At 54.7% G+C, this 26,610-nt stretch overlaps 11 protein-coding genes across 11 annotated transcripts; 5 read left to right on the forward strand and 6 right to left on the reverse strand.

Moving 5' to 3' along the window:
* Positions 1-823: 823 nt before the first annotated feature.
* On the forward strand, positions 824-2,685 carry HMPREF1541_09997 (uncharacterized protein; the record flags this gene model as incomplete). Its single annotated transcript, XM_008714668.1, has 6 exons — positions 824-921; positions 974-1,027; positions 1,086-1,412; positions 1,457-1,851; positions 1,903-2,121; positions 2,171-2,685. 6 exons carry the CDS (start codon positions 824-826, stop codon positions 2,683-2,685), a joined length of 1,608 nt encoding a protein of 535 aa, XP_008712890.1.
* A 1,175-nt stretch (positions 2,686-3,860) lies between these two features.
* HMPREF1541_09998 (glutaminase A) lies at positions 3,861-5,258 on the forward strand (the record flags this gene model as incomplete). Its single annotated transcript, XM_008714669.1, has 1 exon — positions 3,861-5,258. One exon carries the CDS (start codon positions 3,861-3,863, stop codon positions 5,256-5,258), a length of 1,398 nt encoding a protein of 465 aa, XP_008712891.1.
* Positions 5,259-5,750: 492 nt separating this feature from the next.
* HMPREF1541_09999 (uncharacterized protein) lies at positions 5,751-7,043 on the reverse strand (the record flags this gene model as incomplete). The annotated part of the gene is made up of 1 exon (XM_008714670.1): positions 5,751-7,043. One exon carries the CDS (start codon positions 7,041-7,043, stop codon positions 5,751-5,753), a length of 1,293 nt encoding a protein of 430 aa, XP_008712892.1.
* Positions 7,044-7,400: 357 nt separating this feature from the next.
* HMPREF1541_10000 (uncharacterized protein) lies at positions 7,401-8,345 on the forward strand (the record flags this gene model as incomplete). The annotated part of the gene is made up of 2 exons (XM_008714671.1): positions 7,401-7,434; positions 7,483-8,345. 2 exons carry the CDS (start codon positions 7,401-7,403, stop codon positions 8,343-8,345), a joined length of 897 nt encoding a protein of 298 aa, XP_008712893.1.
* A 44-nt stretch (positions 8,346-8,389) lies between these two features.
* On the reverse strand, positions 8,390-9,732 carry HMPREF1541_10001 (uncharacterized protein; the record flags this gene model as incomplete). The annotated part of the gene is made up of 3 exons (XM_008714672.1): positions 8,390-8,703; positions 8,783-8,905; positions 9,099-9,732. 3 exons carry the CDS (start codon positions 9,730-9,732, stop codon positions 8,390-8,392), a joined length of 1,071 nt encoding a protein of 356 aa, XP_008712894.1.
* Positions 9,733-10,279: 547 nt separating this feature from the next.
* Positions 10,280-12,918, reverse strand: HMPREF1541_10002 (uncharacterized protein; the record flags this gene model as incomplete). The annotated part of the gene is made up of 2 exons (XM_008714673.1): positions 10,280-12,750; positions 12,807-12,918. 2 exons carry the CDS (start codon positions 12,916-12,918, stop codon positions 10,280-10,282), a joined length of 2,583 nt encoding a protein of 860 aa, XP_008712895.1.
* A 668-nt stretch (positions 12,919-13,586) lies between these two features.
* Positions 13,587-16,438, reverse strand: HMPREF1541_10003 (uncharacterized protein; the record flags this gene model as incomplete). Its single annotated transcript, XM_008714674.1, has 2 exons — positions 13,587-14,261; positions 14,312-16,438. 2 exons carry the CDS (start codon positions 16,436-16,438, stop codon positions 13,587-13,589), a joined length of 2,802 nt encoding a protein of 933 aa, XP_008712896.1.
* Positions 16,439-17,219: 781 nt separating this feature from the next.
* On the reverse strand, positions 17,220-19,153 carry HMPREF1541_10004 (uncharacterized protein; the record flags this gene model as incomplete). Its single annotated transcript, XM_008714675.1, has 2 exons — positions 17,220-19,037; positions 19,085-19,153. 2 exons carry the CDS (start codon positions 19,151-19,153, stop codon positions 17,220-17,222), a joined length of 1,887 nt encoding a protein of 628 aa, XP_008712897.1.
* Positions 19,154-19,537: 384 nt separating this feature from the next.
* On the reverse strand, positions 19,538-20,272 carry HMPREF1541_10005 (uncharacterized protein; the record flags this gene model as incomplete). The annotated part of the gene is made up of 3 exons (XM_008714676.1): positions 19,538-19,660; positions 19,710-19,967; positions 20,024-20,272. The coding sequence occupies 3 exons, from the start codon at positions 20,270-20,272 to the stop codon at positions 19,538-19,540; spliced, it is 630 nt and encodes a 209-aa protein (XP_008712898.1).
* A 442-nt stretch (positions 20,273-20,714) lies between these two features.
* HMPREF1541_10006 (uncharacterized protein) lies at positions 20,715-23,504 on the forward strand (the record flags this gene model as incomplete). The annotated part of the gene is made up of 1 exon (XM_008714677.1): positions 20,715-23,504. The coding sequence occupies one exon, from the start codon at positions 20,715-20,717 to the stop codon at positions 23,502-23,504; it is 2,790 nt and encodes a 929-aa protein (XP_008712899.1).
* Positions 23,505-24,431: 927 nt separating this feature from the next.
* Positions 24,432-26,224, forward strand: HMPREF1541_10007 (uncharacterized protein; the record flags this gene model as incomplete). Its single annotated transcript, XM_008714678.1, has 2 exons — positions 24,432-25,709; positions 25,757-26,224. 2 exons carry the CDS (start codon positions 24,432-24,434, stop codon positions 26,222-26,224), a joined length of 1,746 nt encoding a protein of 581 aa, XP_008712900.1.
* Positions 26,225-26,610: the final 386 nt, after the last annotated feature.

Genomic DNA, 26,610 nt, shown 5'->3' on the forward strand with positions numbered 1-26,610 from the left:
GAACCCACGGGAGACAACCCACGCGAGAGGGAGATCGTCGGCCTCATCCCCACAATCTCAATGTCTTGTCGCACGATGTTGTACTTTCCAAACCAGAATAGGCACTAGTACGCGAAGAAGCAGCGAACGAAAAGGCGAAGCAACCGAACTAGCAGGATGAAATGAGCTCATCGAAAGATCTTGTTCTGCGACTTCGCCGTCTTGTCTTGTGCCAAGGAGCGGAGCGGGGCTTGGCGGCATCGCTTCTCCACCATTCACGAAACTACCCTCCAGCTTTTACTTCCTCCTCTGACGTTTCTCCCGGGTTTCCCCTTTTTTGCTGGAGTGCAAAGACTTGGTCCAGTTTTCCGTCGGCATTCATCGGTGACCGGACCGTGACATGTGCCCCAGCAATCTCACTTATGCTGTGAAGATGCTACTGAGGATCAGCTGCATCGTGTATGATGGATTGCTAAAGCTGCTGAGCAGCTGAGGTCCACAGGCGGACAGTGCTTCCAGAAGACCAAAAGCTTACATTTTATAGGGCCGACACATCATGCACTGCGCCGTGCCGGGGCTGCTCAACGCTGATCCTGGTCGATCGATGCGATTAGTGTAGCGTCGGCTCTTTTCGCCCATGCATCCTCCCTTGGCGTTGCAATGCGGCTTGTCCCCTCTCATCTCCATGCATGCTGAATCCTCCTTGATGAAGGTCATGGGGCGAGGCGTCGTGTCGCATGTTATATAAGATCCTTCCCTTCCCTCCCACCTGCGCGGATCCACGCCTTTCAAGCACTAACCGACAACACCATCCTTCCAACGCCTCCTGACATTTCTAGTCAACATGGGCTTCATGCTCAAGAAGCCAGCTGATGAGCCTGGCGCGGCATGGCCTGCCGTCGTCGTCGGCCTGTTCGTCGCGTTCGGTGGCCTCCTCTTTGGGTCAGTTATTCCTAGGAATCTCTTCTACTGGAACTCCTACTAACGAGTATAGATATGACACTGGAACCATCAGTGGCATCCTAGCAATGCCGTACTGGGTCGAACTGTAAGTGCCTCTGTTTCACCAACTTTGCTGCCAGAGTCCCGAGTTGACGTTTTCCAAGCTTTTCGAATGGTTACACCAATAGCGATGGCGAAGCGGCTATCGACCCAAGTGACGAGTCGCTGATTGTTTCTATCCTCTCCCTTGGTACCTTCCTCGGCGCGCTAACGGCTGCACCCGTCGCGGACTTCTTCGGCCGCCGCCTTGGTATCTTCTTGTCCACTGCGATTATCTTCAATCTAGGAGTCATCCTACAGACCGCTTCCACTTCTCAGCCGCTGTTCATCGCGGGCCGTTTCTGGGCTGGGTACGGCGTTGGTTTGATCAGTGCTCAGATCCCTCTGTACCAATCCGAGACGGCTCCCAAGTGGATTAGAGGTACTGTGGTGTAAGTTCTTCAATGGCCGCGAAAGCCTGTGCTAACCAACGCAGTGGTTCTTATCAACTTGCCATTACGGTCGGGCTTTTCTTGGCGGCCATCGTCAACAATGCTACCAAGAACCGCGACGACACCGGCTCTTATCGTATTCCAGTTGCCCTCCAGTTCGCCTGGGCCATCATCCTCTGCGTGGGCATGCTCATTCTCCCGGAGACACCCCGCTTCAACATCAAGAAGGGCAAGTACGAGGCTGCCGCAAAGTCTCTCGCCAGACTCCGTCGTCTACCTATCGATCACCCTGCTTTGGTAGAAGAGCTCGCAGAAGTTCGCGCCAACCATGAGTACGAAATGAGCGTCGGCAAAGGCACTTACCTTGACTGCACCAAAGGCACTGTTGGCAAACGTCTCATGACTGGCTGTCTGCTCCAGGCTCTGCAGCAGCTCTCTGGTAGGATTCGCAAGTATCTTGTCTTATTATATGATTGACTGACATTTACAGGGGTGAACTTCATCTTCTACTACGGAACTGCTTACTTTGAGCGCGCCGGCTTCGAGAATCCATTCACCATTCAGGTCATCACCAACACGGTCAACGTCGTTTCCACTCTTCCAGGTCTCTACCTCGTAGAGAAGCTGGGTCGTCGCAACCTTCTGCTCCTGGGCGCCGTTGGCATGTGCGTGTGCCAGTTCATCGTCGCCATCACCGGAACTGTCGCTGGTAGGGAGATCCACGGCCGGCTACAACAACTTTGCTAACACCGAGTCAGGCACCACCGACCTTGCAGCACAACGGGCCGCCATTGCCTTTGTATGCATCTACATCTACTTCTTTGCATCCACCTGGGGCCCGGTCGCTTGGGTTGTGACCGGCGAGCTCTTCCCCCTCAAGGTCCGCGCGAAGGCTCTCTCGATCACCACAGCGACCAACTGGCTCCTCAACTTTGCCATTGCCTATAGCACACCGTACATGGTCGACACCGAGCACGCCAACCTCCAGTCCAAAGTCTTCTTTGTATGGGGATCCTTCTGCCTGGTCGCCATCGCCTTCGTGTGGGCGCTCATCTACGAGACCAAGGGCTTGACGCTTGAGCAGGTCGATGAGCTGTACGAGATCGTGTCGCAGGCCTGGAAGAGCAAGGCATTCCGGCCTCAGGTCAACTTCAGAGAGGCGCAGCAGGAGGGCGAGCGGGGCATGAGCATCAGGCAAATGAGCGTGGCTCAGGAGCGGAGGAGGAGTAGTGCCGGTGGCGGAGGAGAGAAGCCTGGCGTGGTGCAGTCGTAGTTGGAAGGTTTGTTCGAGCGAGCTGGTAGAGGTTTCGGTCAGAAAGCAATGAGGACGAAGAGGAGGGAAAGAGCCAGCTGCGGGTCAATGCACACAGGGTGTCAGGTTTTGCTAGACCTGAGAGCGCCTACTCTAATTCATACGGCAATGACATCGAGGGAGCTCTGCACTGCGCTGAGCGCATGCTCGAAAAGGCTCCACACAGCGTGAGAACAAAGTCGATCTGGAATAGTAATGAGTTAGTGCCTTTCGACTTCATATGTGGCACGCTCGTAGTTAGTGATCGTTTAACGCTGCTACGAGCAGAAGGTGACTGACTGGTGTACGCGCGCTATGCCTCTGCTCGGCCACTACAGTATACAGCATGGCACATATGTCATGTGACTGTTGACGATTGAGCTGAGTCATTCTATATCATTGTTCAGATCGGCACGATTTTGGTTGGTCACAGTTCCAGAACGATGGCCTCTGTCCGCTCGAAACTGACCACGACACTGTGGTGTCTGTCTGGGATCTGTAGAACGACCGACGACGCCTTCGGTATTATCGTACCATATGATAGTCCATTTAGCGAGAGATGTGCGTGGTCCAGGACTCTTACGTTGAGGAATCGTGTTTAATCTCGGCGATCACTCGTTTAATATTAATCGATCAATGTACGTTGCAGAGCTTGGGTAACCTCAGAGAGTCCATGCATTGCCGGAGATAATATGTGCACACTAAGTGACAATGCCGCGGGATACCACGCTGCTTCTCTTATAGAACGAACATTTGGTCCCCCCAATGCAAGCGAATGAGTGTTTGGTTGGGGTCTGCCAGCATATACTTAAGGTACTTCTTGTATATTGAGGCCAATGTTGGTCATGGAGGTTTTCCTCGGAAAATGTAATTTGTCTGACGGTCACCCTTGATCTGAAGAAGTCGATACGACTGTTCCGACACCTGCTCATCAATCTTCTTCTTCTTATTCTTCTCTATACTAGTAGAACTGAATTGAGCTACTGATTCGATTGCTCAGCACGTGCTTACACATACCACACCGCTAAGGAACTCTAAAGTATTGGCGCATCTCGGGCTTGGTTAACAAAATAGAACTCGCGAAGAAGTCTACCCCTCCCATTGACATTGAACTCCTCTTACTGCTCTGGCGGGTACAACACTAAAGTCCCTTCGACATGAGGTCACCGATCCCCGACTACCTCAATGCTGTGCTGGAGAAGGTTCGGCCCAACGAAGATGGCAAGCCCGCGCAATATATCAAGACGTTGGCCAATGCGGACACGTCCAAGCTAGCCGTGGCACTCGTCATGGTCGACGGCAACGTATATTCAGCAGGTGACGATCAAGTTGAGTTCTCTATCCAGTCCATCTCGAAAGCGTTCGTCTACGCGATCGCAATCGAAGATGCCGGGCTGGAGCACGTGTTGGAAAAGATTGGCGTGGAGCCGTCCGGCGACGCATTCAACAAACTGTCGCTGCACAAAGGCAACAACCGGCCGATGAACCCCATGATCAATGCCGGTGCTATCGCGGCGCATTCGCTGGTGGTCCACCCTGACGCCACAGCGGAGGAGAGGACAGACCGCATCCTCAAGGCCATGTCTAGGTTGGCTGGGCGACAGCTGTATGTGGACGAGGAGGTGTACGAGGCCGAGCTTGAGGATGCCGACCGCAACATGGGAATTGGGTACATGCTCAAGGCAGCGGGCATTATCTCATGCAGACCAGCTGAGGTGGTCAAGGGCTATATCCGCCAGTGCTCCATCAACGTCAACGTCCGCGATTTGGCCATGATGGCAGCGACTCTCTGCAACGCCGGCGTGAATCCGGTCACGGGCGAAAAGATTATGCCGGCAGACAGTGTCCGCCAGGTGCTTTCAGTTATGACCACATGCGGAATGTACGATGCGGCAGGTCAATGGGTGTCCCGAGTTGGCATTCCAGCCAAGAGTGGTGTCGCCGGCGGAGTCATTGGTGCACTGCCGGGACAGGTCGGCATCGCCGCCTTCTCGCCCAAACTGAACGACCGTGGCAACAGCGTCCGCGCCGTGGCACTGTTCGAGCAGCTGTCACGGGACATGGGCTTCCACATGATGGACGTCAGCCAGATCGCCCGCGCCAGCGTGAGTACCTCGGTGGCCAAAATCGTCGCAGGGAAAGAAGAACCTCACCACCCCAACTGCGATCGCCGCGTCGTCATCTTCGCCCTCCGCGGGGCCGTCCGCTTCGCCGGCTCCGAGCGCCTCGCGCGCGCCATCGTGCGTGAGCTCGGCGAGCCAGATCCCAAGGATCCCGGCTCCGGGGAGCACCGCGACGCTTGCGCCATCGTGGTGTCGCTCCGAGACGCGTTTTCGCTCAATCTCGTCGCCAAGCGGGTTATCCACGAGAGTATAAAACGCTTGCTCGCCGAGGGGAAGACGGTCGTGGTGATTGACCCCAACAGCGTCTTGCAGATGGATTTGGACAGCCTTCCAACGTCGCAGCATCCGCAGATTGTCGAGAATGAGAAGGAGGCACGAGAATACATAGGAGGGACGGGATGTTCGGCCGTTACTCAATCTGATAATTGGTAGGACATTCATGGCTATGGGTTTCATACTGATCGACACGTACATATGACCCTGTTCTTTCACGTGCTGGGCGCATGCCGCTCCGGCGCTGATGGTGTGCTAAGGCTGCGGACCCCTTAACCCCAAGTCTCGCTAATCTTCTATCTCGACCCACGTCGCATGGTGGTGGATTGGCCACTCTAGATCCGGAACAATACAATTTTAACGAGCTAGATTAAGGTCAAGGCAAGGAAGCCTACCAAAGCGACTGGAAAATTGGTGGAGCGAGTCGCTTAGTTTGTCGCTTCACAAGGCCTCGTGATTCCGAGGCTATCAAAGACCCTGGAGGGAGCAATCAGCAATCTAAGCCAAGCGAAAGCGTCGGTCGAGGCCTCAGACAAGTCAACTCTTGTGTACAAAGTATCGCTTTAATCTTGGTGCGGCCCCCAAATATTTAGAATCGGTATCAAAACAGCATGGGTGACCTGCTCCAATGTATCCAACAGCTCTCGCAGCTCATTTCAGATCTTCCTCCCACACCCATGCCTGCTCAACCTCACCGGGAAGTACCGCCTTCAAAGCCATTCCGTAGTCTCCTGCGTTTGGTGTCCGCAGCAACGTATGAACGTGAAATCGCTCAGGATGCTCGTTCGTCAGGAAGACACCGCTGTGGTGGTCGAACTCTACAATCACCACCGGACTCTGGATGCGGTAGTAAAACACCTCGCTCGAGCTCGCAAACCCGCCGATCCACGAGAAATAAGTCTCCTTGAACCACTCCTTGGCCTGTTGCAGCCTGATCTGCCTCGCTTGCTCCGGCAAGAAGAGGTAGTATTCTTCCAGGATCTTGCTCACCAGCTCTTGTGCCTCAGCGGGCAGCTCTGAAACTAGGACGCCCTCATACGGCACCACCCTGTTGTCCCGGTATGCGCCGCACAGGTGTCGCTGATCATCGCGATTCCACCGTCCTGGTGGCATGGCAGGATCCTTCATTTGCTTATAAATCTGTGCTTTGGTCTGCACCTCCGGACTCAAGCTCTGCATAAGCTGCAGACCCAACGCCTCCTCGACTCTCAAGATTTTGGTCCCCTTGTATGGCCCCTCATCGATCTCGTTGGGCTCCGCACCTGTGAACCACGGGCTGAGGACGATTTGCGTCCGGTAGAAGAGTATATTGAGGCACAGATGATGCCCGTAGAAACTGATGCCCCAGGGCGCAGTCTCCGAAGGAGTTCCGAACAGCACAAAATTGTAGCTGTACTCGTTGCAGACTGCTGTGCCATTGACAAGCTCGCCGAGGAAGCCGTTGATACGCATTGCTGACACGGCTTTATGGTAGCCTTCCGGCGAGAGGGTCGCAGACAATACGTCCATACATGCTTCGCGTACTTGCGGAGTGAGTTCATCCAGCCGGATGCCCTTGTCAGCAAGCAAGAACTCGGGATTCGACCACGTTCGCCACTCCGGTGAATCGATGTGGTAGCTGAGCTTCGCGAGCTGGTCGGCATCCAGCATACCCAGCAGCTTATTCGTCAACTCGACAATGTTGCCAATTGGGATGCCCTCGTCTTGTATGGGAAAGAGCCCCGGCCGTACCACACCGTCGTTCGTCACGCCCTTGAACGGTTCGGCGAGCAGTTTCCTCCAATGCTGCCACAGTGCGTGCAGCCAAGGTGGGATCCCCTTCTCCTTGAACTCTTTGGCGTAGACATGGGCATCCTGCTGCGCCATGATGGTGAAGCGCGGAATGCTAAGGTCTGGCAAATATTTGCGATACATGCCTGTCGGAGGATCGTCAGGACCGGCCATGATCGCTATGGATAGGATTTGCTCAAGTGAGTGCTGATTCTGTTCCTGGTCGATCACCTAGTTTGTGCTACTTGGAAAGGACTTGATCTCCTGCTATGCTGTGGTTGAAGGGTGGTATGAGCATGGTTGAAAAGCTCATCGGCAGATGTAGTCGGAGAGAGGGGCATCCTTGGCTCATACTGTGTAAACTTGCATTCACTGCCTGATCTCCCCACGCCCCACCGCCGCGGAAAAACACTATCCCGGTGGGGGACTTCACGTGTTGAGCGACCAGCAGCTGGGTTCCTCAGCGCCTTGCATATATCTTATATTAAACCGAACTTGCAAAGACCGACGGCGAAGAACATAGCCTTAATGATGCTGAAATCACCCATTCTACGACAGTGGCAACGTTAGTACCAGTTCTCGCATCTGTTCCCATCCCCCCTAACCTCCCGAGGCCTCGTACGCTTCCATCCCAAATCAGACCCTTCCAAAGCCGTCATCGGCCAGCCAATAGATCCCAAACTTGACGTCGGTCTCGCTCTCCGCCACAACACCCAGGACATCCCCGTGCAACTCTACTCGGGCACCTCTGTCCTCGCCCCAGGCAAGCCGACTGGTCAAACCGCCAGCATCGCCCGCCTCCTCTCGCCCGTGTCTCAAGCCGAAGCCGGCACCATCCGCTGCATCGGCCTCAACTACCGCCAGCACGCTGCAGAAGTCAACCTCCCTCTCCCCACCACGCCATCACTATTCCTCAAACCCGCCACGGCGCTCACAAATCCTTACCCGACACGGGTACCACTCCCCCACCTCACGCAAGCCGACGACAGCGGCGACTACGAGGCCGAACTCGCCGTTGTCATCGGCGCGGTAGCCAAGAACGTCCGCGCTGCTGACGCGTTGAGCTACGTACTGGGCTATACGGCGGCCAACGATGTGAGCAGCCGTACCGCGCAGTTCGCTACCAGCCAGTGGTGCTTCAGCAAAGGCTTTGATGGCAGCTGTCCTCTGGGCCCTGTGCTAGTGTCGCCGAACTTGATCCCTGATCCTGGGAGCCTGAAAGTGAAGGGCTTGCGAAACGGCGAGCTGCTACAGGATGGCGCCACCGATGACTTGATCTTCGGTGTGGCGGAGCTGATCGCGTTTCTAAGCCAGGGGACTACGTTACTGCCCGGCACGGTGATACTGACGGGCACACCGGCGGGAGTGGGGGTTGTGAGGAAGCCGAAGGTCACGCTAAGGGCGGGCGATGAATTTCACGTGCAGATCGAGCCACATGTGGGGACGTTGGTGAGCGTCTTTGAAAACGAGCCTTGAGCTGCACGCCATTCTTCCGCCACGGCGTACTTTTGGCGCTGGTACTACGACTTCGCAATGGCGCTTTCGACCTCCGCAGGATTCAGCTCGCCTTTCCTCCCCCAGCCCTTCTCCCTAGGCGGCACGCTCGGCCGGAACCGCTCATACATCCCGAACGCCTTCCGGTCCAGCTCCTCTCTGTCTGACTCCCAGGACTTCAAAGCCGACTGCATCACGTCCTTGACGCGGTCGTACGCATCTTGCCCACCGAACTTGGCGACAATCGTCGACTCCTTTACGGTTTTGGGCGTTCCCGAGAGAAGCACCGCAGCATTGCGGACTGGCAGCGGGAACGACATCACCGTATAGACTTCTGCGTCTGTGCAGATTCATCAGGTAAGCCGCCAAGAGACCGGAGGGGAAAGACCACGAAGCCGTTTTCAATGACGAGCACTTACCCTTCAAAGCCTTCTGCTTGGTATCCTCCTTCTTCGCCTTCTTGTCCGGATCCTCGTCCTTGGGCTCAATCATGCCGATAGCCCGACCCTTTGAGACGGCGCAGAGAGCGGCAATTGCGCCTCCTATGGATTCTGTTGTCAGTGGGAGTCTTTCTCGAGAACGAAACGATTCATCAAGCGAAACATGTTGCCCCCTCCCCCCACCGGACCGCTCTCCTCGTCACGGCCCAACCAAGGGCCCAGAAAGCCGATCCAGTTTCAGGAACGGGAACGCAGGCAGGCACAGAAACCCCAAGTTTTTCTTTTTCCCACTTACCGATATTCAAACAAACCTCCCACCCCAATTCCGGATGCAGGAACCCCGCCACACACGCGCCCCACAGCTGCAGCACCGGCGACCGATTAATCACGATCGGTTTCTCCAGACTCGAAGCATCGGCGGAGAAATGCTGCTGCTGCTGCTGCTGCTTCGACCCTTGTTGAGCGGACCCACCCTGCTTTCCCGCCTTATCACCACCAGCACCGGCGGCACCACCGTCATCCCCTCTCTGCCGCTTCAGCGCCGGCGAGACGGGCCCGTTGCCCTTGATGGCTTCAGGGTTGGCTGCTGACGGCCTGTGGGGATCCAGCGGCGAGGCAGAGTCGTCCGCATCGGTGGTACTACTAGCCTCCTTGGCAGACGCTCCTCTCCCTCCCGCTCTGCGCTTCGTGCCGCGCCGTTGCTGAGGTCCATTCCCGGCGGCGGTGGTGGTGGTGGTATTTGCTGTGTCGGAGGATTTGCGCTTCGATGACGACGTCTTTTCCTGCGAAACCGGTTGCTGTTTCTTGGTGGTGGCTGTGGTGCTAGTGGAGGCCCCTCGTCCTCCTGCTGCTGCTACTGCTCCAGCAACGCCTCCAAAATCCTCCAGCTTGGCCTGCTTAGGCTTGTCGGCGGATCGGGTGGCGACCATACTTTCTGGGAATCCCGATGTTTTTGAATTGTATGTCCTCTCCACAATACTCTCCGACAACGTTGTGTTGGTAGTTACCGAGTAAGGAAGTTGCGCGGCGTGAAGAAGTTGCCGGCTGGTTATCCTTGGATTACTTTTCCATTGTGATATGCTGTTGCGCGCGGCACGTCGACTGGTAGTGGTAAAGTAAGTCTGTATCCGTCACAAGTCCACCATGACGTCACGCAGATCATACTTGTAGACAGGCAGTGGATGGATGAGGTTCGTCCGTAAAAGGCATTTGTGAATACGCGTCGACGGCGAGGCAAGTTACATGCAGCCATGTGTGCACAGGATATATGTATATATATATATATCTACATATACTCGCTGCGGCTAGAACGAGGTTCCTTCGCCTTTGCTTGACGTGGCACGGCTCGGCTATAGGCTGGTCGACGAGCTGGTTGGAGGCGTGAGAAAAAGTATGGTCATAGAGATATATGCATTTCAGACGCTATGAACATTGCGCTTGATGGAAAACAATAAACGCTGCATGGCTTCCTTTTTTTCAAGTGGATGTTCCAGGACTAGTTCCTCCTGTGTCACGCCCGTCCTCAGGACTTTGCTGCGGACTTGTGCTTTGAGCCGCCTCTTCGGTGGCCTTTTGCTGCGCAGGGTGAGCGGACGGCGATGCTCGCCCCGAACCTGCAGATGCAGACGGCTGCTGCTCCAACTCGGCTCCTGCAGCCTGCTTGTTCTGTGTGCCTTTTTGCCCGTCTCCAGCAGGACCATGACCCTGTGTACCGCTGCCTCGGACTGTCGAAGGTTTGGCCGGTCCCGCAGTATCAGCTGCATCTGACTCATTGTTTGACTGCGATGTCGGTACGGTAGCCTCAGCTCGTGGGGCACTCCGTCTTGTATAGGTATTACGCCTCGGTGTTACTGACTGTTGGGTTCGCCCCGAATCTTCTTCTATCGTCAGTGCCCCTCTTGGTGTGGAGATGACATTGGGCGTTGGCGTTGGCGTTGGCGTCGGCGTGTTCGAGGTATCACTGCGCCCTGAGGGTAGACCATGTCCCCGTTGTTGTGCTGAAGGCGAGCCATGGGTCTGCCCGCTGGATTCCGCCTGCTCTGGTGGAGACCATGTCTGTCCGCGCGCTGGGGCAGGGATGACCACGACATTATCATCGTTCTGGTTGCCCGCAAACGTTTGTTGCAAATGGCCGCTCGACCCAGCTTCCTCACCTCGAGGCTGGCCAGCCGAGCTGGTCGACGACGAATTACGCACTTCGTCTGGCGACCATGTGCGATCATTCTGTTTGGGTGCAGGGATCACCATGACAGGCAACGGAGGTATTGGTCCACTGCCGTTCCGGCCAAAACGGTCCCTTTGAGCTGCCGCAAAAGCCCCGAGTCGATCTCGGAGGTTGATGGTCCGGTCAATTGGCGATCTTCGCAATCCGCTCGCAGCCTGTGCACCAGCAACCTCCGCTGGAGGTTCCGCCTTTCGTCGCTTGAAAGGATTAGGAACCGTGGACCAAAATTGCTGGCCTCGGCTGGCATCCGGCTGGATCTGGTCGTCATTTTCGTTCTTCACCACAGGCGGGTCCTCCGTCGAAGAGTCTGAGATTTCCTTGGGTGCAGTTTGGTCTTCCTGAGCTGTGTTCTCGGGTACCGGCTCGGGTGCACCGGGCGATGGACTCGTGAGATTATGGTAACGCACAGCATAAACAGTGCTGGCTGCACTGGCAGTGTCGCTGCGACTAGGCGGTGACACCGCGGGCTGGGGCGGGACCAGCGGATTAGTAGTAACATTGGTTCCTGTTCCCCCACTTGGTGGAGGGTCATCCGCATCGCCATTGTGGCCCGCCGGCCTCTTCCGTCGTCGTCGCAAAGGCAGCTTGGAACGCATCTGGTTAACTCGCTGGACGAGACCAGCAGATTTTTCGACATCTCGACCGTCCTTGTTGTTGCCTCGTCCATGCCAATCACTGTCATCCGACGAGGGTCGGTCAAGCATCTCATCTCCATCAAACATCTCACGACCCAGTATTCCGTCTTTGCGTTCATCACGTTCCAAGGCCTCGATCCTCTCGACCCACTCCCAGACAACAACACTGGCCGCCGCGGCGCCGACCCAACGAATGTACTCGCCCCAGCCGGCGAGTCTTGGGAGAGAAATGTCCAGGACGAAGAACACGACTGGAATCAGCACTGAGATCAGGGAGATCAGGGCTACCAAACAGACATTTCGCATCTTTGGGTGCCAAAATGCAAATCGCCTTTTCGAAAGCGAGTAGTAGACGACGCACGACGCGTAGATCAAGGAGATAGCAAGCTCGAACAGATAGTTGAGCGCCGGTATTGCATCCTGGAAGCTTCTGGGTCGGGTGCCAGGGTTGTCGCTAATGAAGGAATCGAGGATGGAGAAGATGATATCGGCGGAGACAAGGGCGAACCCCAGCCATTTGATCGTCACCTTCTCCTTGTGTCGGGGAAAGAGTCGTATAAGTGTCTGAACTTGAGCGAGCCAGAGGAACGAGTCGGAAATGATGCGCACAACCTTGATGAGAACGGTATTGACCACATCATCGACCAGCGCACTCGAGTCGAGATAGCCCTCAGAATACTGGTCTTCGGCGACAGAAAACGTGTCGGCGGCAGCGATGGTCAGCGATATAGCCACTGTGATGGTGGCTATCTTCTGTAGAAGTGGCCGCCTCCCTACTCCCACGATCGATTTAGAGCTGGACAAGCCATGACGCGACAGAAAGCCACCTCCTCCGCCAGGACCTCCCACGTAGAATGTTCGTGGCGTAATGAATATGAGTATAACAAGGATATAACTGATCACGGTTGCGGTGGCTAGAGCAAAGATCTGAGGCGATATGGAGGCGTAAAATGGTTCGTAAAAGCCAATGACAGTGGAGTTGCCGGTGGTGTCCGGGCTCAGCACGGACTCGTCGCTGTCGCATGGAAGTAGGTAGGTGGCTCGGGCAGTCAGCGTCGTGGTACTGTTTTCGCCTACAACGAGGATACCTGGACAGTGTGGTCAGTAGCTGTCGTATGCGATCCGGTTGTGGGATGACGCCTACCACCTGTGGGGAGAATGACGGGAGTGCACCATTCTCGGGTGCCCGCACTGGTAGTCCTGGTGTTACCTTGGCCCCATAGTTGGCGCGCGGTGATTGTAGGGGTGGCTGACATGCTCTTGCTATCGATTCGGTTGTATTGTTGCTTTTCGCGTCGACCACATTGTCAAGGTAGTGGTCTTCGTGCGGTGGTTCCCGGCCGTCGCGTGTTGAGGGGTTGAACAGGTCAGGGGCCAGCCATGACACGGAGAGAAGTCGCTGGTGTCGTCGTATGAGAGGAAGATGCTGGCACAGTGCGAGAAATCGGGGTTAGATTTGGAAAGAGACGGTGCTGGAGAGGGGTGAGCACATGGAGTGAGGTGAAGCGCGAGGACTGCAGTGCAAGGTCCGGCCGGAACTCGGGTGGGGCGCCGAACAGAGCCAACTCAAATCAAGCATCGCCGCTCAGCCCCCGCCGATCTGGACCCCTCGAGCATCTAATGTACCGAATATGGTCCAGCTGGACCCTGGCATTTTCGCACGAGTAAAGTCATGAAAGCCATGGTCGTGCACCCTCTTAGGGGCAATGTATTCAGCAAGCTACGCCTCGTCTGTTACGCTAGGCCAAGGCTATCACCGTTGCGGCTGCCTTCAACCGCTGACCGCACGCAGATTCACCGAATCGACCTCCGCTTTCCCTCAAGAGCAAAAAGCCGCCATAGATCGCTATCAAGCTGTGTCCGAAGAAGCTTCCGTCCATTATAGTGAAATAGCAAGCCGTCCATGACCAACCCTCCGCCCCTCCTAGTAGTTCTGGAAGCCATGGTTCGTCCCTGGCCATGGCATGCCATTCTGCTCGTACGATGGAAGATCCAACATAACCTCCATAAGATCTTGCTGGCCAATAGTCGGTCCGATGCTGTGCATCCCCTGATCAACCCGCACCGTGTCGTTATTGGAGAGGTGCTCAAAGTTGTCAAGTGGGAGTGCTAGCCAATCCGCATTGCCTTCACTGTTAACACTCGGATCAATGGCAGTGTCGTCCATCATCAAAGTGCCGTCGAAGTCGTTTACTGACCAGCCGTGCGGCATAATGAAAGTGCGGTCCGAGAAGTCTGCGAGAGGACGAGCTTGGATGCTGGCTAGCGGGTCCATCGAATAGGCTGCGTTGTTGGACCGCATGCCATTGGCGTATTGCTGCGTAGCCGCTTCTAAGTACTCCTGAGTCCGGTCGTTGGCCTGATGTTGTGGTGAACCAGGTCGAGATTGGTCGCGGCTGGGCACGCTTGATGTGTGCGGCGGTTTCTGCACTCGAATCATGGTTTGCTTGACTTTCTTGAGGATCCCCTCAATCATCAACGCCGTCGATCCGCTCAAGTGAACATCGTCCACAACTTCAGTTTGGAATAGCTGAATCACTTGCTCGAGCAGACCGATGCTCTTGCGCACCAGTCGCTCGTGGTTGCCAAGACTCAGACGCTGGGGAGCTGTCAGCACGAATCTCCGAGGGCGGTCATACATGGACTTACCTTGAGAGTGAACATCATAGCCGACAAGGTTCGTAAGAATGTGCGAACTGGAGCATCTCTCAAGACACCAAGCTGCTTCATCTTGCCGCTAACGATTTCGAGAATGTGCAGCGCGGCTTCGGTGAACTCGTCGATATACCGTCTGTTCTCGGCTACCGACTTAGCCATGTTGCTGCTGGCCGACTTCTGGGCACTCGCGCCCGGCCTCACCCACGACTCGACTACATGCTGGAGTCCAATCGAATTGATGTACAATCGAGCATACTCATACTCCATGATCAAAATGCACTGCATGACCGGAGAGATAGATCCTCTCACCCGGTCGTAATGCTCTTTCCACTCGATCAGCTGCGGTGCAAACGTCTCGATCCGATCTCGGTATTCCTTGCCGCGCGTCAGGTTCATGGTGTATTCGCGTGATGGGAAGATCAATTTGTTTGCCTGGTGCATGATGCCAGCAATGTGCGTCCAGAGACCATGGACTACGTCTACTGGCTCATTCGACTGAGCTTCCAACATGCGGCCAGTGTAATCGTCGTCGAAGCCCACTGGCGAAGGAATGCCAATCCTACCACTGGTTTGCGCCACATACACCGTGACCATGCGCCGGATCCGATTCTTCCGGAGAAGGTCGGGATCGTTGTCATACAGACGACCCGACGGCTCATCGAAGACCCCCAATTCGTAAGCCAGTGAATGCGCCAGGCCTAAAAGCATCCACGACATTCGGTCCGAGCGCCAAGCGGGTTCTAGCCAGCTCGCATATGGCATATTGTCATTCGGGGAGCCAGTCTTTGCTTGAGCATAGCTCTGATGTATATCGCCATCAGCACTGTCGTAGAGGTTCCGATCGAGCAGGCGAATGTCGTCGTTACCAGGTGGGAAGTGCAAAGCCCTCGGTTGCCAGTCGGTGAGAACCAGGAGAGCTTCGATGGTGCCCAGGGTACGGAGACTGCCTGACCATGTCAACTGGCCACCTGCCAGCTCACGTACTTTACCGGCACCGACTGCTGCGCGGCCGCCTCCAAATTGTTCTTGGCCCCACAGCAGGCGCTGCACCTTGGACGTCAGAGACCGCCAGAGATTTTCGTGGATCTGATAACGTCTCGAGAGTTCGGAAAAGCCACTTAGAACCTTGTGTCGGGAGGCTATGGTGAGTATGGTAAGTGCAAGAATGGGTTCTTCAGTGAGCAAGGTCAGGTGCTTGCTGACACCCCGATAGTCTGGGACTACCACCGGCGTCATCGGCTGCAGGTTGTCGTAGAAGTACTCAATATAGGCAATCGCTTCCTCGGCACTGAAGAAGTCTGACCGGACGAAAGTCATACTGTTCCAGACTTCGAGTGCCTTCTTGTAGTCTGCCAGCTGCTGAGGCGTGTAAGCAGACCCGTCTAAGTTGCGTCGCATGCCCGCTGATCCTAACTCTCTTCGGTCGACTTTCTGGTCGACGGCATTGTCCTTGGCATCCAGCGCATTGGCAGCACTGATGATGAGACCGAAGCTTTTCTGGCTGGTAGTCATCGGATCCCCAATGAGATGCTCCGCGGCTTGACTCTTGACTTCATCATGCGATTCACGCTTCGCAGGACCGTGGATGTTATGCTGTGCGACTGATCGCAGCATCGGGCGACTCGTTGGCGACATGAGCGGTGGGTGACTTCGTGGGTGGTTGTGTGGAGTGGTGGATGCCGGTTGCGCCGGAGGTTGTGCAGTCATGCTCTGGAGGCCGGGCTGAATATTCATACTCCAGTCGTGAGGACTGAAGTCGCCATTGTACCCGGCACTATGCTGGGTGAATGGTGAATCGCGAGTATCCGAGATAGTCCGCGCCCGCTTGTCAGGATAGCCATCAGCGCTATCATCTGGACTGTTCTTGCGCTTCTTCCTCGTGTCTGCGAACTCGCACGTCTTGTTTTCTCTGCGGCATCTCTTGCAGGGCGGTGGATGAGGGGCGTCCACCGGACCCAAGTCACACTTCACTTTTCGAATCCGACATCCTTCGCACGCTTGATAGTTCCGTCGATGTTTGGTATCGCGGCCATCGCCTGGCTCTGGGGATTGGGAATGCTGCGACCCCGGGCTACCTGGTCGCGCTTGTAGCGCGGAACCAGGAGCGAAGCCTGACATCGGCAGAAATCGAGTACCGAGAACCTGCGTTGTGGTCGGAGTGATGAGGCGGTTAGAGTCGGGCAGCTCAAGGTGGGCTCGGTGGGCTCGTGGGATGGAACCGAGAAGCGGGCCCAGAAGCTCGCAGGAGTGGGCCTGCCGATGAGGGGTCCAAGGGGATGAATTGGCCTTCTGGCAAATCTGGGGTATGAGTGTATCCAATACCAATTCGAGCTCGCTGATGTGCTCTTCTGCACAAGTGATAAATTCGCGTCAGTATCAAGTGTGTCCGAGTCAGAATAGATGCGTCAATAGACCACGACCTCGTGTCTGAGCTACCATCGAAGAGATTCGCCCAGCATTTTCATTCAGCATCTGCTTTGGTCAATTGAGGTATTCTTCACGCTACCAGGCAGACGTCTCCGAGATGCCCGTCTGCAACCGGTCAGTCACCAAGGCAGCCCAACTGTCAATACAACGCGGATATCAGAAGCCGCCAAAAAGCGGCGATGAGAAAAGCAGAGCTGTCTGCCATGAATCTGAAGAAAATCTCGAGTAAGCAAGGCAACAAGTCAAAAGTCGCTTGGCCATGGTATATCTAAGTACAGAGTGATATCAACCAGTGTTACAGTCGTCCTACTCAATCACCGAGGGCGGGTTGGCAGTTCCATCCCAGGTAGGGAGAAATGAGTCTGATCTGAGGCATCGCTGAACCCGACAGATCGATAGCTGACAGACAGCTGACTAGTCTGCTAGCAGACACATGCTCAATGACTCGCTGTGAGAGCCCCAGACCATACCTCTAACCAGCGTCGCGCAAGCCGCTAGAACGGTAGGCAAGCTTTGGCATGGGTGGTGAGGAGGAGAATGGATCGTTCGGCTTCTCTCGTGAACCGATGTGTCCGTTCCGCTGTGCCGGCTTCAAGATCTCTCGATGTCCCTTCACACTCTCCTGACTCGAACGGCGACTGGCACTGGGCGTCATTCGCCCTCCTAGAAGGCCTCTTATGCCACCTGCTTTCCTCTCGGGCAGCTCGCCCGAGCCCGCAGTAAGCACATACAATAAGTACTTGAGGTTTGGTAAGGTGTGCCGAATGTCCAAGACCCGCAAGCCAACTTTGTTCATGAGAAATTCGATGTCTTTATTTAGTAAGAAGACACCATATTCGAATTTGTATGCAACGCTAGTTGGATACAACGGATATCTGCGCTGTGCGAGGCCAGCTGATACCGGATCCTGGATCCACGAATTTGATGCATTTGGTTCCAAAGGATACGGTAAGGAACAAAGCAGGTACAGTGAAAGCTGATGCACTAGCTGAGCGGTGAATCCCAGTGCAGCCGCAATCTCGTCACGGTTCGTGTCGTCAAAGGCCGAGTTTGGTAGCGAAACGTTGCGAATGGTAAACTGCAGTGGCTTGTTGCCTATGGGTTCGATTGGGAAGATAGACTGAAGTGCCTCTCCAATCCTGCGCATCTGGCCCTGAGATTCCTCGGCAGTCTGGCGGGCAGCCCGTAAGGATTGGATGAGCTCACGTTGCTCTTGGTTGTGCTTTTCAGCCTCTTTCTGAGGCTTGCTGCCGGAGCTAACAGTCTCTTGCCTAGTCTTCAGGTTCAGGCGCAGTTCTTCGTTGCGCCTCTGCAGGGCAGCATTCTGCTTGCGTACTGTAACTGCGGCAGACTTGGCCGAGGCGAGTTGTTGCCGTTTCGCTCGCAATGAACGTTCCTGATCCCGAGCAGCAGTCTGTTCTGCGAGCAGATCGTTGACTTCGTCCTCCAACCGTTGTCGAACTTTCATGGCATCCTGAATGCACTCGTCCAAGTTAGCTAGCTGCATCAACGCGTCAAAAGAGCTGCTAGCTTCAACAGATCCGCTTTTTGCTTCCCGTAGAGCGATTGCAGTGGCACCGCTGCCGGGCAGATCTGTAAAAGATGTGTATATACCGTCAGAGAGATGCAGTAAAACGCAGTTTTCAGGTAGAGGGTGGTGGAAGTTGTCGAGAGTGGCTCCGATGAACTGCAGAGATCTCAAGTTTACATTTAGTTCAACGAGTACCACATATTCTACCGCGTCAGCGGTTTTAGCCCATAAGCGCAGGACGCATTCGTCTGCGCGAGCAACGAGCGGGCCTGCAGTGTCCAAATCGAAGAAGGCAAAGCTCGGATTCATGCAGCTCTCCATGACCTCGCTAAGATAGACGGGTTCTGTTTCATGCGCACCACCAATGTGTAGCGAGAACCAAGTATCGAGTAGACGATGCCCGGTGAGGTCTTGCAGCTTCTCCTGTCGCGCTCGAGGCGTAGCGGAACTCCAGTGTAAGGTGCTCCGCCGTCGCAAACGTCCTTGGGGGCGACCCAAAGAGGTTTTACCATCTTGAACGTACGAAGTTGAGGCTTTCTGCAGTGGACTCGGTCGATCTTTGTTCGCGCTTGCGAGGCTGGTAAACGAAGCCGAATGGGTCAAGGTTCGGGCTTCACTGCGCAGAGCACGTTTGGTAGGCGTGTCAAGATTGTAAGGTGCATCATCGTCGGTAGTTGTCTTGCCGCGGGCTCTGCTCGACACAGCGGTGATGTTAAGATTTCGCAGCGATATGCCATGTAGGTGTCTCAATCGGCGATTCTGTCCGATGTCAGTTACGTCCGACCGTCATATCGCTGGTTGCATACCCAAGGAAAGAGGAGCGGTTTCTCATGACGAGTAATCGAACCAGACAGCAATAGGTCATGGTCTGACATTCCCTCGATGGCTGCGCCGCATTTCGGCTCGCTCAGACGCAATGACACCTTTGCAGTAAAAGTTCAATAGGAGCATTCGTGAAGGGTAAAATGCAATCTTGTGGTATAGAAGTGCATGTTTCCGGGGAGAATTGGTTGGCGATTGACGTCGATCTTTCGGCTACCTGCCTGTTCCGGTCCCGCGGCGCATTTCAGCACGAGCCGCTTCTATTTGCGCATTCTGGCAGGCTTACACACGCCTCACACTTTCTGAGCTATGTTAAATCGATAGTATCTGGAACCCGGTAAAAACCAAGTGAACCGCATTGCAGATGCCACATGCCATATGCCATGAAACGCCGCCGCTAAAATGCATATCAAGTTTCCCCTAGCACGTATTCACGATCACTTTCGCAAACTATCGAGGCGAGCCTGCAGGTCATCATCTTCGCCGCCGCCGCCGATAGCTTGCGCGACACGTCCTTCCGGGACAGCCTGCTTCTGCAGACCAGATGGTGTTTCGCCCAACTGGAGGATGTTAGCCACTGACTTCCGTAGCGCCGTCGTCGAGGCTTACCGCTTGGTTGAGATCCACTCCGATTTCGTCGAGGACCTGATTGACAACCTCCTCTCCCTCTTCTTCATCCTCGAGGCCGGTTACATCATCGATTGCATCGTCCATCATTTCTTGCCGTTGATCCATAATGTCATTTTCCCGCTCGAACTCCATGGCGATCCGTTGAAGGGCTGGCAAGTTCATTTGGCGGTTCATGCTGCCCAGTAATTGCGTTGCGCCTTTCATCGACTGCATCATCTGCTCGTTGCTTCTCACAGTCTATGTTGTCTATCAGCATCCAGGTACGCGAAGCAATCGGCGCGCGGTCTACATACCTGTATCCGCAACGAGATGGCCTGTAGCTGTGTTCGCATTTGGTAAAATTTGGATATATAGCGCCGAGTGCGGACGAGATCTTTGGCTTGGATCTTGCAGGCTCCGATCTGACCATTCTTCGCGCTCTTTTTGATGTCCTGTACGAGCTTCTTCTCTTGGTTCTCAAGTTTGGTTCTCTCGCGATCGAGCTCTCGTTGCGTCTTCTCGAGAGCTCTCTGGTGTTTCCTCAGTCGCTCCGCCGGCGTCATGCGCTTTCCGAACGCCCATTCAATGATCTGGTTGGCGTCAGTGGGGCATGAAGTAACCGGTATTTTGGAATGCTTACATTCATGACTGAAGAAAGCTGCGCTGTCACGTGCAAGTAGACAACTCAATACAGACCTCAGCCCGCCCAATGTAGCAGAGTCCAAGGGTGTCAAATCGGTGTTAATAGCAGCTTGAGATATGAATGTCGGAGCCTGGTGGATAGAAGTCGCCTCGGTGACGTCGGAGGGACGCGCCCAGAGAATATTGGCGCCCGCGGGACTGCCGCCCGGAAAGCTCCGCCGCGTTTGGTAAGTAACTTGAACATTTTGGTTGCCTTCGTCATGCAATCAGACCATTCTTCATCCACAACCAACACAACCTACGCCCGCTCATGCCTACGCGCGTCCACTCATTCAAACACATCCGTCTCGACATCCCATAGCTATGGATCACGATCAATCAAGCCAGAAGAAAGACCACATGGCGTCCAGCGAAGAGCGCCGCAGTGAACAAAGCGGCAGCGACGCCGCCTCATCTAATCCCTGGGCTGCACCCAGCTTCATGACCGTTGGCGCCGGCTCAGATCCTTCGCATGCTGCAGCACTTATGGCTCAGCTTGAACAGGACTCTGGCTACGGATCTATGCCGGGGGACAGCCAGGCGACTGGTGGCGAAATGCGCGCCTGGGAAGATGGACTCCTCAGAGACAGGCCAACGCCGGCGCATACTCCTCGCCCAAATGGCCACTCCCAGTCGCTCACCGAGACCGAGAAACGTGTGCTGGCAAGTCACGTCCACCAGCTGCAATACAATCAGAACCGAGTTGCCCTAGCAAAAGCCATTGGTCAGACGGTCGAACTACTCAAACAATTACAAGAAATGAACGCTCAATGGCCCGCCACTTATCCATCTGTCAAGCGTTCAGAGTCTCCGAGCAGACGACCAGCAATCAACCACACTCAGTCGACAAGAGATACAGCAGACTCAAGAGATGGGGAACATCCGACTCACCGTCCCGTGCCACCAAGGCGTGCCGACACTACCCGGGCTTTTGACGCGGTTGGTGAATCGAGTTCACAAGCCGAGCAGCGCAAGACTCCCGAACCGCGCCTACTCACCTCTCAGATTGCTCAAGAGTTCTCCATTCTGAAACTGGATCTCAAAGTCGGTTCCCTGTCGCAATCCGAGCTGGTGCATTCGCTCGAGAAGAAATCCATCGCCTCACTACTGGATGGCAAGATCGGCCAGAGTGTGAGGCATCTTCTATCACTACGCGATCGCATTGAGGACACATCGAGCAAAGTTCTGGTGACAGGCGATCTCAATGCTGGAAAGTCCACCTTTTGCAATGCGCTGCTGCGGCGAAAGATCCTACCAGAAGACCAACAGCCCTGCACGAGTATTTTCTGCGAGGTTCTTGATGCCAAAGAAAACGGCGGCCTGGAAGAAGTTCATGCTGTTCACAAAGATGCAACCTATAACCGCAACGATGAAAGCACTTACGATTCCTATTCATTACAAGACCTTGAAAAAATTGTTATGGACAATGATCGGTACATGCAGTGCAAGATATATGTGAAGGACATTCGCTCAGTTGATCAGTCGCTACTCAATAATGGTATCGTGGACATCGCCTTGATCGATGCTCCCGGATTGAATTCAGATTCAGTCAAGACCACGGCCGTTTTCGCTCGGCAAGAAGAGATTGATGTGGTTGTATTCGTCGTCTCGGCTGCGAATCACTTCACTCTTTCCGCCAAAGAATTTATATGGCAAGCGGCACACGAAAAAGCATACATCTTCATGGTCGTCAATGGCTTTGACAACATTCGGGACCAGGAACGATGTAAGCGCCAGATCTTGGAGCAGCTCGCCAAGCTGAGTCCCTATACTTTCAAAGAAGCGCAAGAGTTGGTGCACTTCGTTTCTAGTAACGCTGTGCCTGTGGGGCCAACTTTTCCACCTGATGGGCCTGGTGCAGGTGAAAGCTCTGGTTCGTCTGGCTCGGGTGGTGGCGATCCGGGAGACGATGACGACGATGGACCCGGTACAGGCAAAGGGAAGGACAAGCAGAAGATGCAGGACTTTGAAGGCCTGGAGGGAGCTCTTCGACGATTCGTCCTGGAAAAGCGTGCGCGGTCCAAACTCGCCCCTGCTAAGACATATCTCCTCAACTGTCTGGGCGATATGAACGTCCTTGCTACCGTTAACCGGGACGTCGCGCAGTCGGAGTTGGACAAAGTCTCTCAGCAGCTATCCGAACTAGAGCCTGAGTTCGAGAAACGCTCGAAGCAGCGGAGCGAGGTTTCGGAGAAGCTGATCAAAGATGTTGACTCCACAGCTTCCGAGGTGTACGACCACACTCGGACGACGCTTACTGAGACGATTGCAAACGTGGGACAGGAAGATCTTGGCATTGAATACCCTGGCATATTCTCGGCTTTCCAGTATGCAGAGGACCTCCGGATAGCCATGCTCGACAAGGTCTCAGCATCTGTCAGAAGTTGTGAAGAGCATGGACGGGCTAAGACGGTCACAGGTGTCAGTATGATCAAGTCTCTTGGTTTGCTGCATGTCGGAGAAGGTTACGAACAATTGGCTTTCCGATCCGACATGATGTTCCAGCGTAAAAAGGACGCCCTGGTCCGAACGGTTGATACGGACGTGGAGATGATGGACTTCTTCGATGTGGCGGGGCTCTGGGACCGACAAGAAAAAGCTGTTGGCACTGGTCTTGCCGTAACTATTGCAGGCACACTGGGATCCAGGGCTATTGGTGCCTTCGGTTGGGTAGACGGTGCATCGACAGCCGTCCGGATCGTTGGCTCACGAAACCTGCGAAGACTGGCTGCACCTGCCGCAGTGGCTGCCGTCATTCTCGCCGTTGCTTACGTCCTTTCGACCATACCACAGACTCTGCCTCCACGGCTAGCGCGCAAGTTGTCAGCAAACTTGGCTTCGATGGATTACACACATGCCAACGCGCTTCGCATCTCAGCTGAAGTTCGGCGGGTGTTGAGATACCCTGCACAGCAGCTCTCCGTCGATCTTGAAAGAGGTGTGGAGGAGCTCAAGCAGAAGAAAGAAGAGGTTCAGAAGACCAAGAAGGAGTCCGAGGTGGCGAAGAAGTACTTTGGGAACCTGGTCAGGAATACAAGTGAGACGCGACAGCGAGTGGACGGGATTGACCTTGAGGGACCTCTGCCGGGAGCGGCAGGGACATACGTCTCTTGAAGAGGGAAGAGGGGTTGATATTGAACGCGTCCCAGCGACACATCTCCGCTTGCTTATGTAGGTACTTCTCAGCGAACAGTCTGCAGCGTTATTGATGAATCCATTTTGTACAAAGACGGACTTGAAGACATCACAGGAGGCAATGACACTCTTTGCTCCACCCACGGCTCTCCGCAGCGGTTGTGCGGATGAGCCATTTGCTCGCTGCCATTGCCTACGCAAGCCGGCATCTTTGTGTTTTATTAATGGCCATCTTATGTCGCTCACCATCTTTGATGTGGCCGGACCTAGTGATCTCCGGAGAACCGAGTTGCTGGCGCCTGGTCATAATTAGAGTCTAACGCGGGCGCAGATTGACGTAGCAGAGCCTGGAACCGAGAGCGCTGGATCTTGGGGGTTCGATCTTCCCCTCTCGCGTTGTGCCAGTCACCCGCTGCCAGCTCACTTACGTCTTTCTCTGCATCGTCATTTCAGGCTACAAGTGACCGTCAGGATTGCAAATCCTGTCGACCAAGACATCTTTCGAGTGTGGTAGATACCTCGTTGCTGCGACTCTCAAACATTTCCTCGTGCCACATTCAGGTTTCGTCCTGCCTTGCCTTCCCCCCGCAATCTGCCCCGTGACTGCGCCCCGTCGCGCACGACCAGTTGCAGCTTCTTTTCCATACACCCATCAGTCTCGACAACCGCACCGAAAACAAGTCTGCTTTCAATCTCTATTCCCGACTGAGTAACAGCTTGTGTGTTGCCGGCCTCGGAATTTTACCTTCCATCCGAATTCTCAAGGCTCTGCACGGAGACATTACCAATCGTGTCATCTATATACACGGCGCCTTGCAACAACACATTCCCACAACCTTGCAATCAGTCAAGCTGGCTGGCAATACAGATCGGAGGACCTCCTCGCATGGGGGCATCCTAAATCGCATGTTTGGGAGCAAGAAGGAAAAGGATTCAGAGGCTGACAGCACCACCCCGCGCACCGAGAGCCCTGCTCCAGCGTCGCCTACTCCGGCTACCACACCTGCAGCAATCAAGACCGACGATCTCACGAGCTCCAAAACCGAAAGTCCTGCGCGGAGGTCGGATGAGTCGCCCACTTCGACCGGCGACACAAAGAAACGGCGAAGCAGTGGCACTGCAAAAGCCAAAGAGATCTTCACTCAAGCCAAGAATTCGTTAATACACGGCGACAGAGAGGGTCCGCAGACCCCCATGCAGAAACTCAGCAAGATAGATGCTGCTCTAAGCGTGCCGCAAGGCGCCAACAACAACTCGGCCGGCGAGTCGCAACCGACTCCTAACTCGTCCTTCAAAGTCGGTGTCACCGAGGACAAGAACAAGAAATGTCGACGGACCATGGAGGATACTCATTCATATCTCTACAATTTTCTCGGTACTCCTGCGCCTGTACTCCCTTCAGACAGTTCACTCAAGAGCGGACGGTCCAACGAAGAGAAGCCCCTTTCCCAGGTGGTTTCGGATACCGCGCAGCATGTAGTGGAGACGGACAATGGCTATTTTGCCATCTTTGACGGACATGCCGGCACTTTTGCGGCCGAGTGGTGTGGAAAGAAGCTTCATGTTCTCCTTGAGGATCTCATGCGGAAGAATCCCAACACCCCTGTACCCGAATTACTGGACCAGACCTTCACCTCGGCTGATAACCAACTGGAGAAGCTACCTCTTAAGAACAGTGGATGTACCGCCATCTGCGCGGTGCTCCGATGGGAAGACCGAGTCCCGACCTCTCATTCAGCAACCGGGTCACAGGCGATCGCTGCTTTGGCAGCCCAGGCGGCGAAAGAAGCCGAGGAGTCGGAGGCCAAGGATGGCAAAGAAAGCGCTCCTCGGAGTAATTCGACAGTCGAAGCCGCCGCGCATGCTATTCAGGAAGCAAAGCAGAAGGCGACCAGACAGCGGGTGCTCTATACAGCCAACGTAGGCGACGCCCGAATTGTACTTTGCCGCAACGGCAAGGCTCTGCGCTTATCATATGACCACAAGGGTATGGACGAGAACGAGGGCCGCAGAATATCGAAAGCTGGTGGTCTGATTCTGAACAATCGTGTTAACGGCGTGCTGGCTGTGACCCGTGCTCTGGGCGACTCCTATCTCAAGGATTTGGTGACGGGCCACCCATATACAACCGAGACAGTGATACAGCCCGATCAGGACGAGTTTCTGATCCTAGCTTGCGACGGAGTAAGTGTCACCAATGTATAGCAGGACCTTTACTGACTTGATACTAGCTCTGGGACGTGTGTTCCGACCAGGAGGCTGTAGACCTCGTAAGAAATGTGCAGGACCCGCAAGAAGCTTCGAAAATGCTGGTTGACCACGCGCTGTCACGCTTTTCTACAGACAATCTGTCGGTCATGCTTGTTCGGTTTGATCCGAAGAAGTTGCAGAACAACACCACAACCGACATCGGTGTCGAAACAGAAAACAGCCATGAACAGGGCGCTATCAGTGAGGTTGAGATGTTGGTGAGCGAGGCGCGGAGAAATTCAACTACCGCGGGCGAGGCCGCGTTAGAAGATTCGACAGACGAGCTCAAAGACATCCAAGAGCATGAAGAGGAGCAGGAGCCAGGCCCTGAGCTGACCCCGGAGGGCAAAGAGGAGGCTGACAGGATCCTGGCTGAAAAGTCCAAACTCACCACGACCGAGCGCGTGAAAGAGACTCCGGACAAGGTTGACGAGAAGACGAATAGCTAGTGGTGTTGTAACGGGATAGTCTTTCGATCATGCAGAGGTCGTCATGGTACTGTTTATGCGGTAACAAAGACTGAGGTTCTTCACCCACCTGCTGCGGCTGAATCTTGCGATGTCTTAGGCTGGTGGTACGGGGAGAGAATCAGGGTACGACAGTGAGCGCAACAGAAATACTCCTTATGATGCCCACACAGGGGAATTTCTTCCATGACAATACACAAATGCTTGAATGTACCTAATGCTGTACTACTGCATTGTCCGAGCACCATTCTATGGTCGTTCAACCGTACAGTTTGATGTGCACACTCGACGAATGTGGTGCATGCCGAGCCACCTCCTCGTATATCTACTTTCGGCCTTCCGGTGCCAATAATGCTACTGTCGCTTGC

The sequence above is a fragment of the Cyphellophora europaea genome, assembly GCF_000365145.1.
Source record: "Cyphellophora europaea CBS 101466 unplaced genomic scaffold supercont1.11, whole genome shotgun sequence".
Taxonomy (NCBI): Eukaryota; Fungi; Ascomycota; class Eurotiomycetes; order Chaetothyriales; family Cyphellophoraceae; genus Cyphellophora; species Cyphellophora europaea.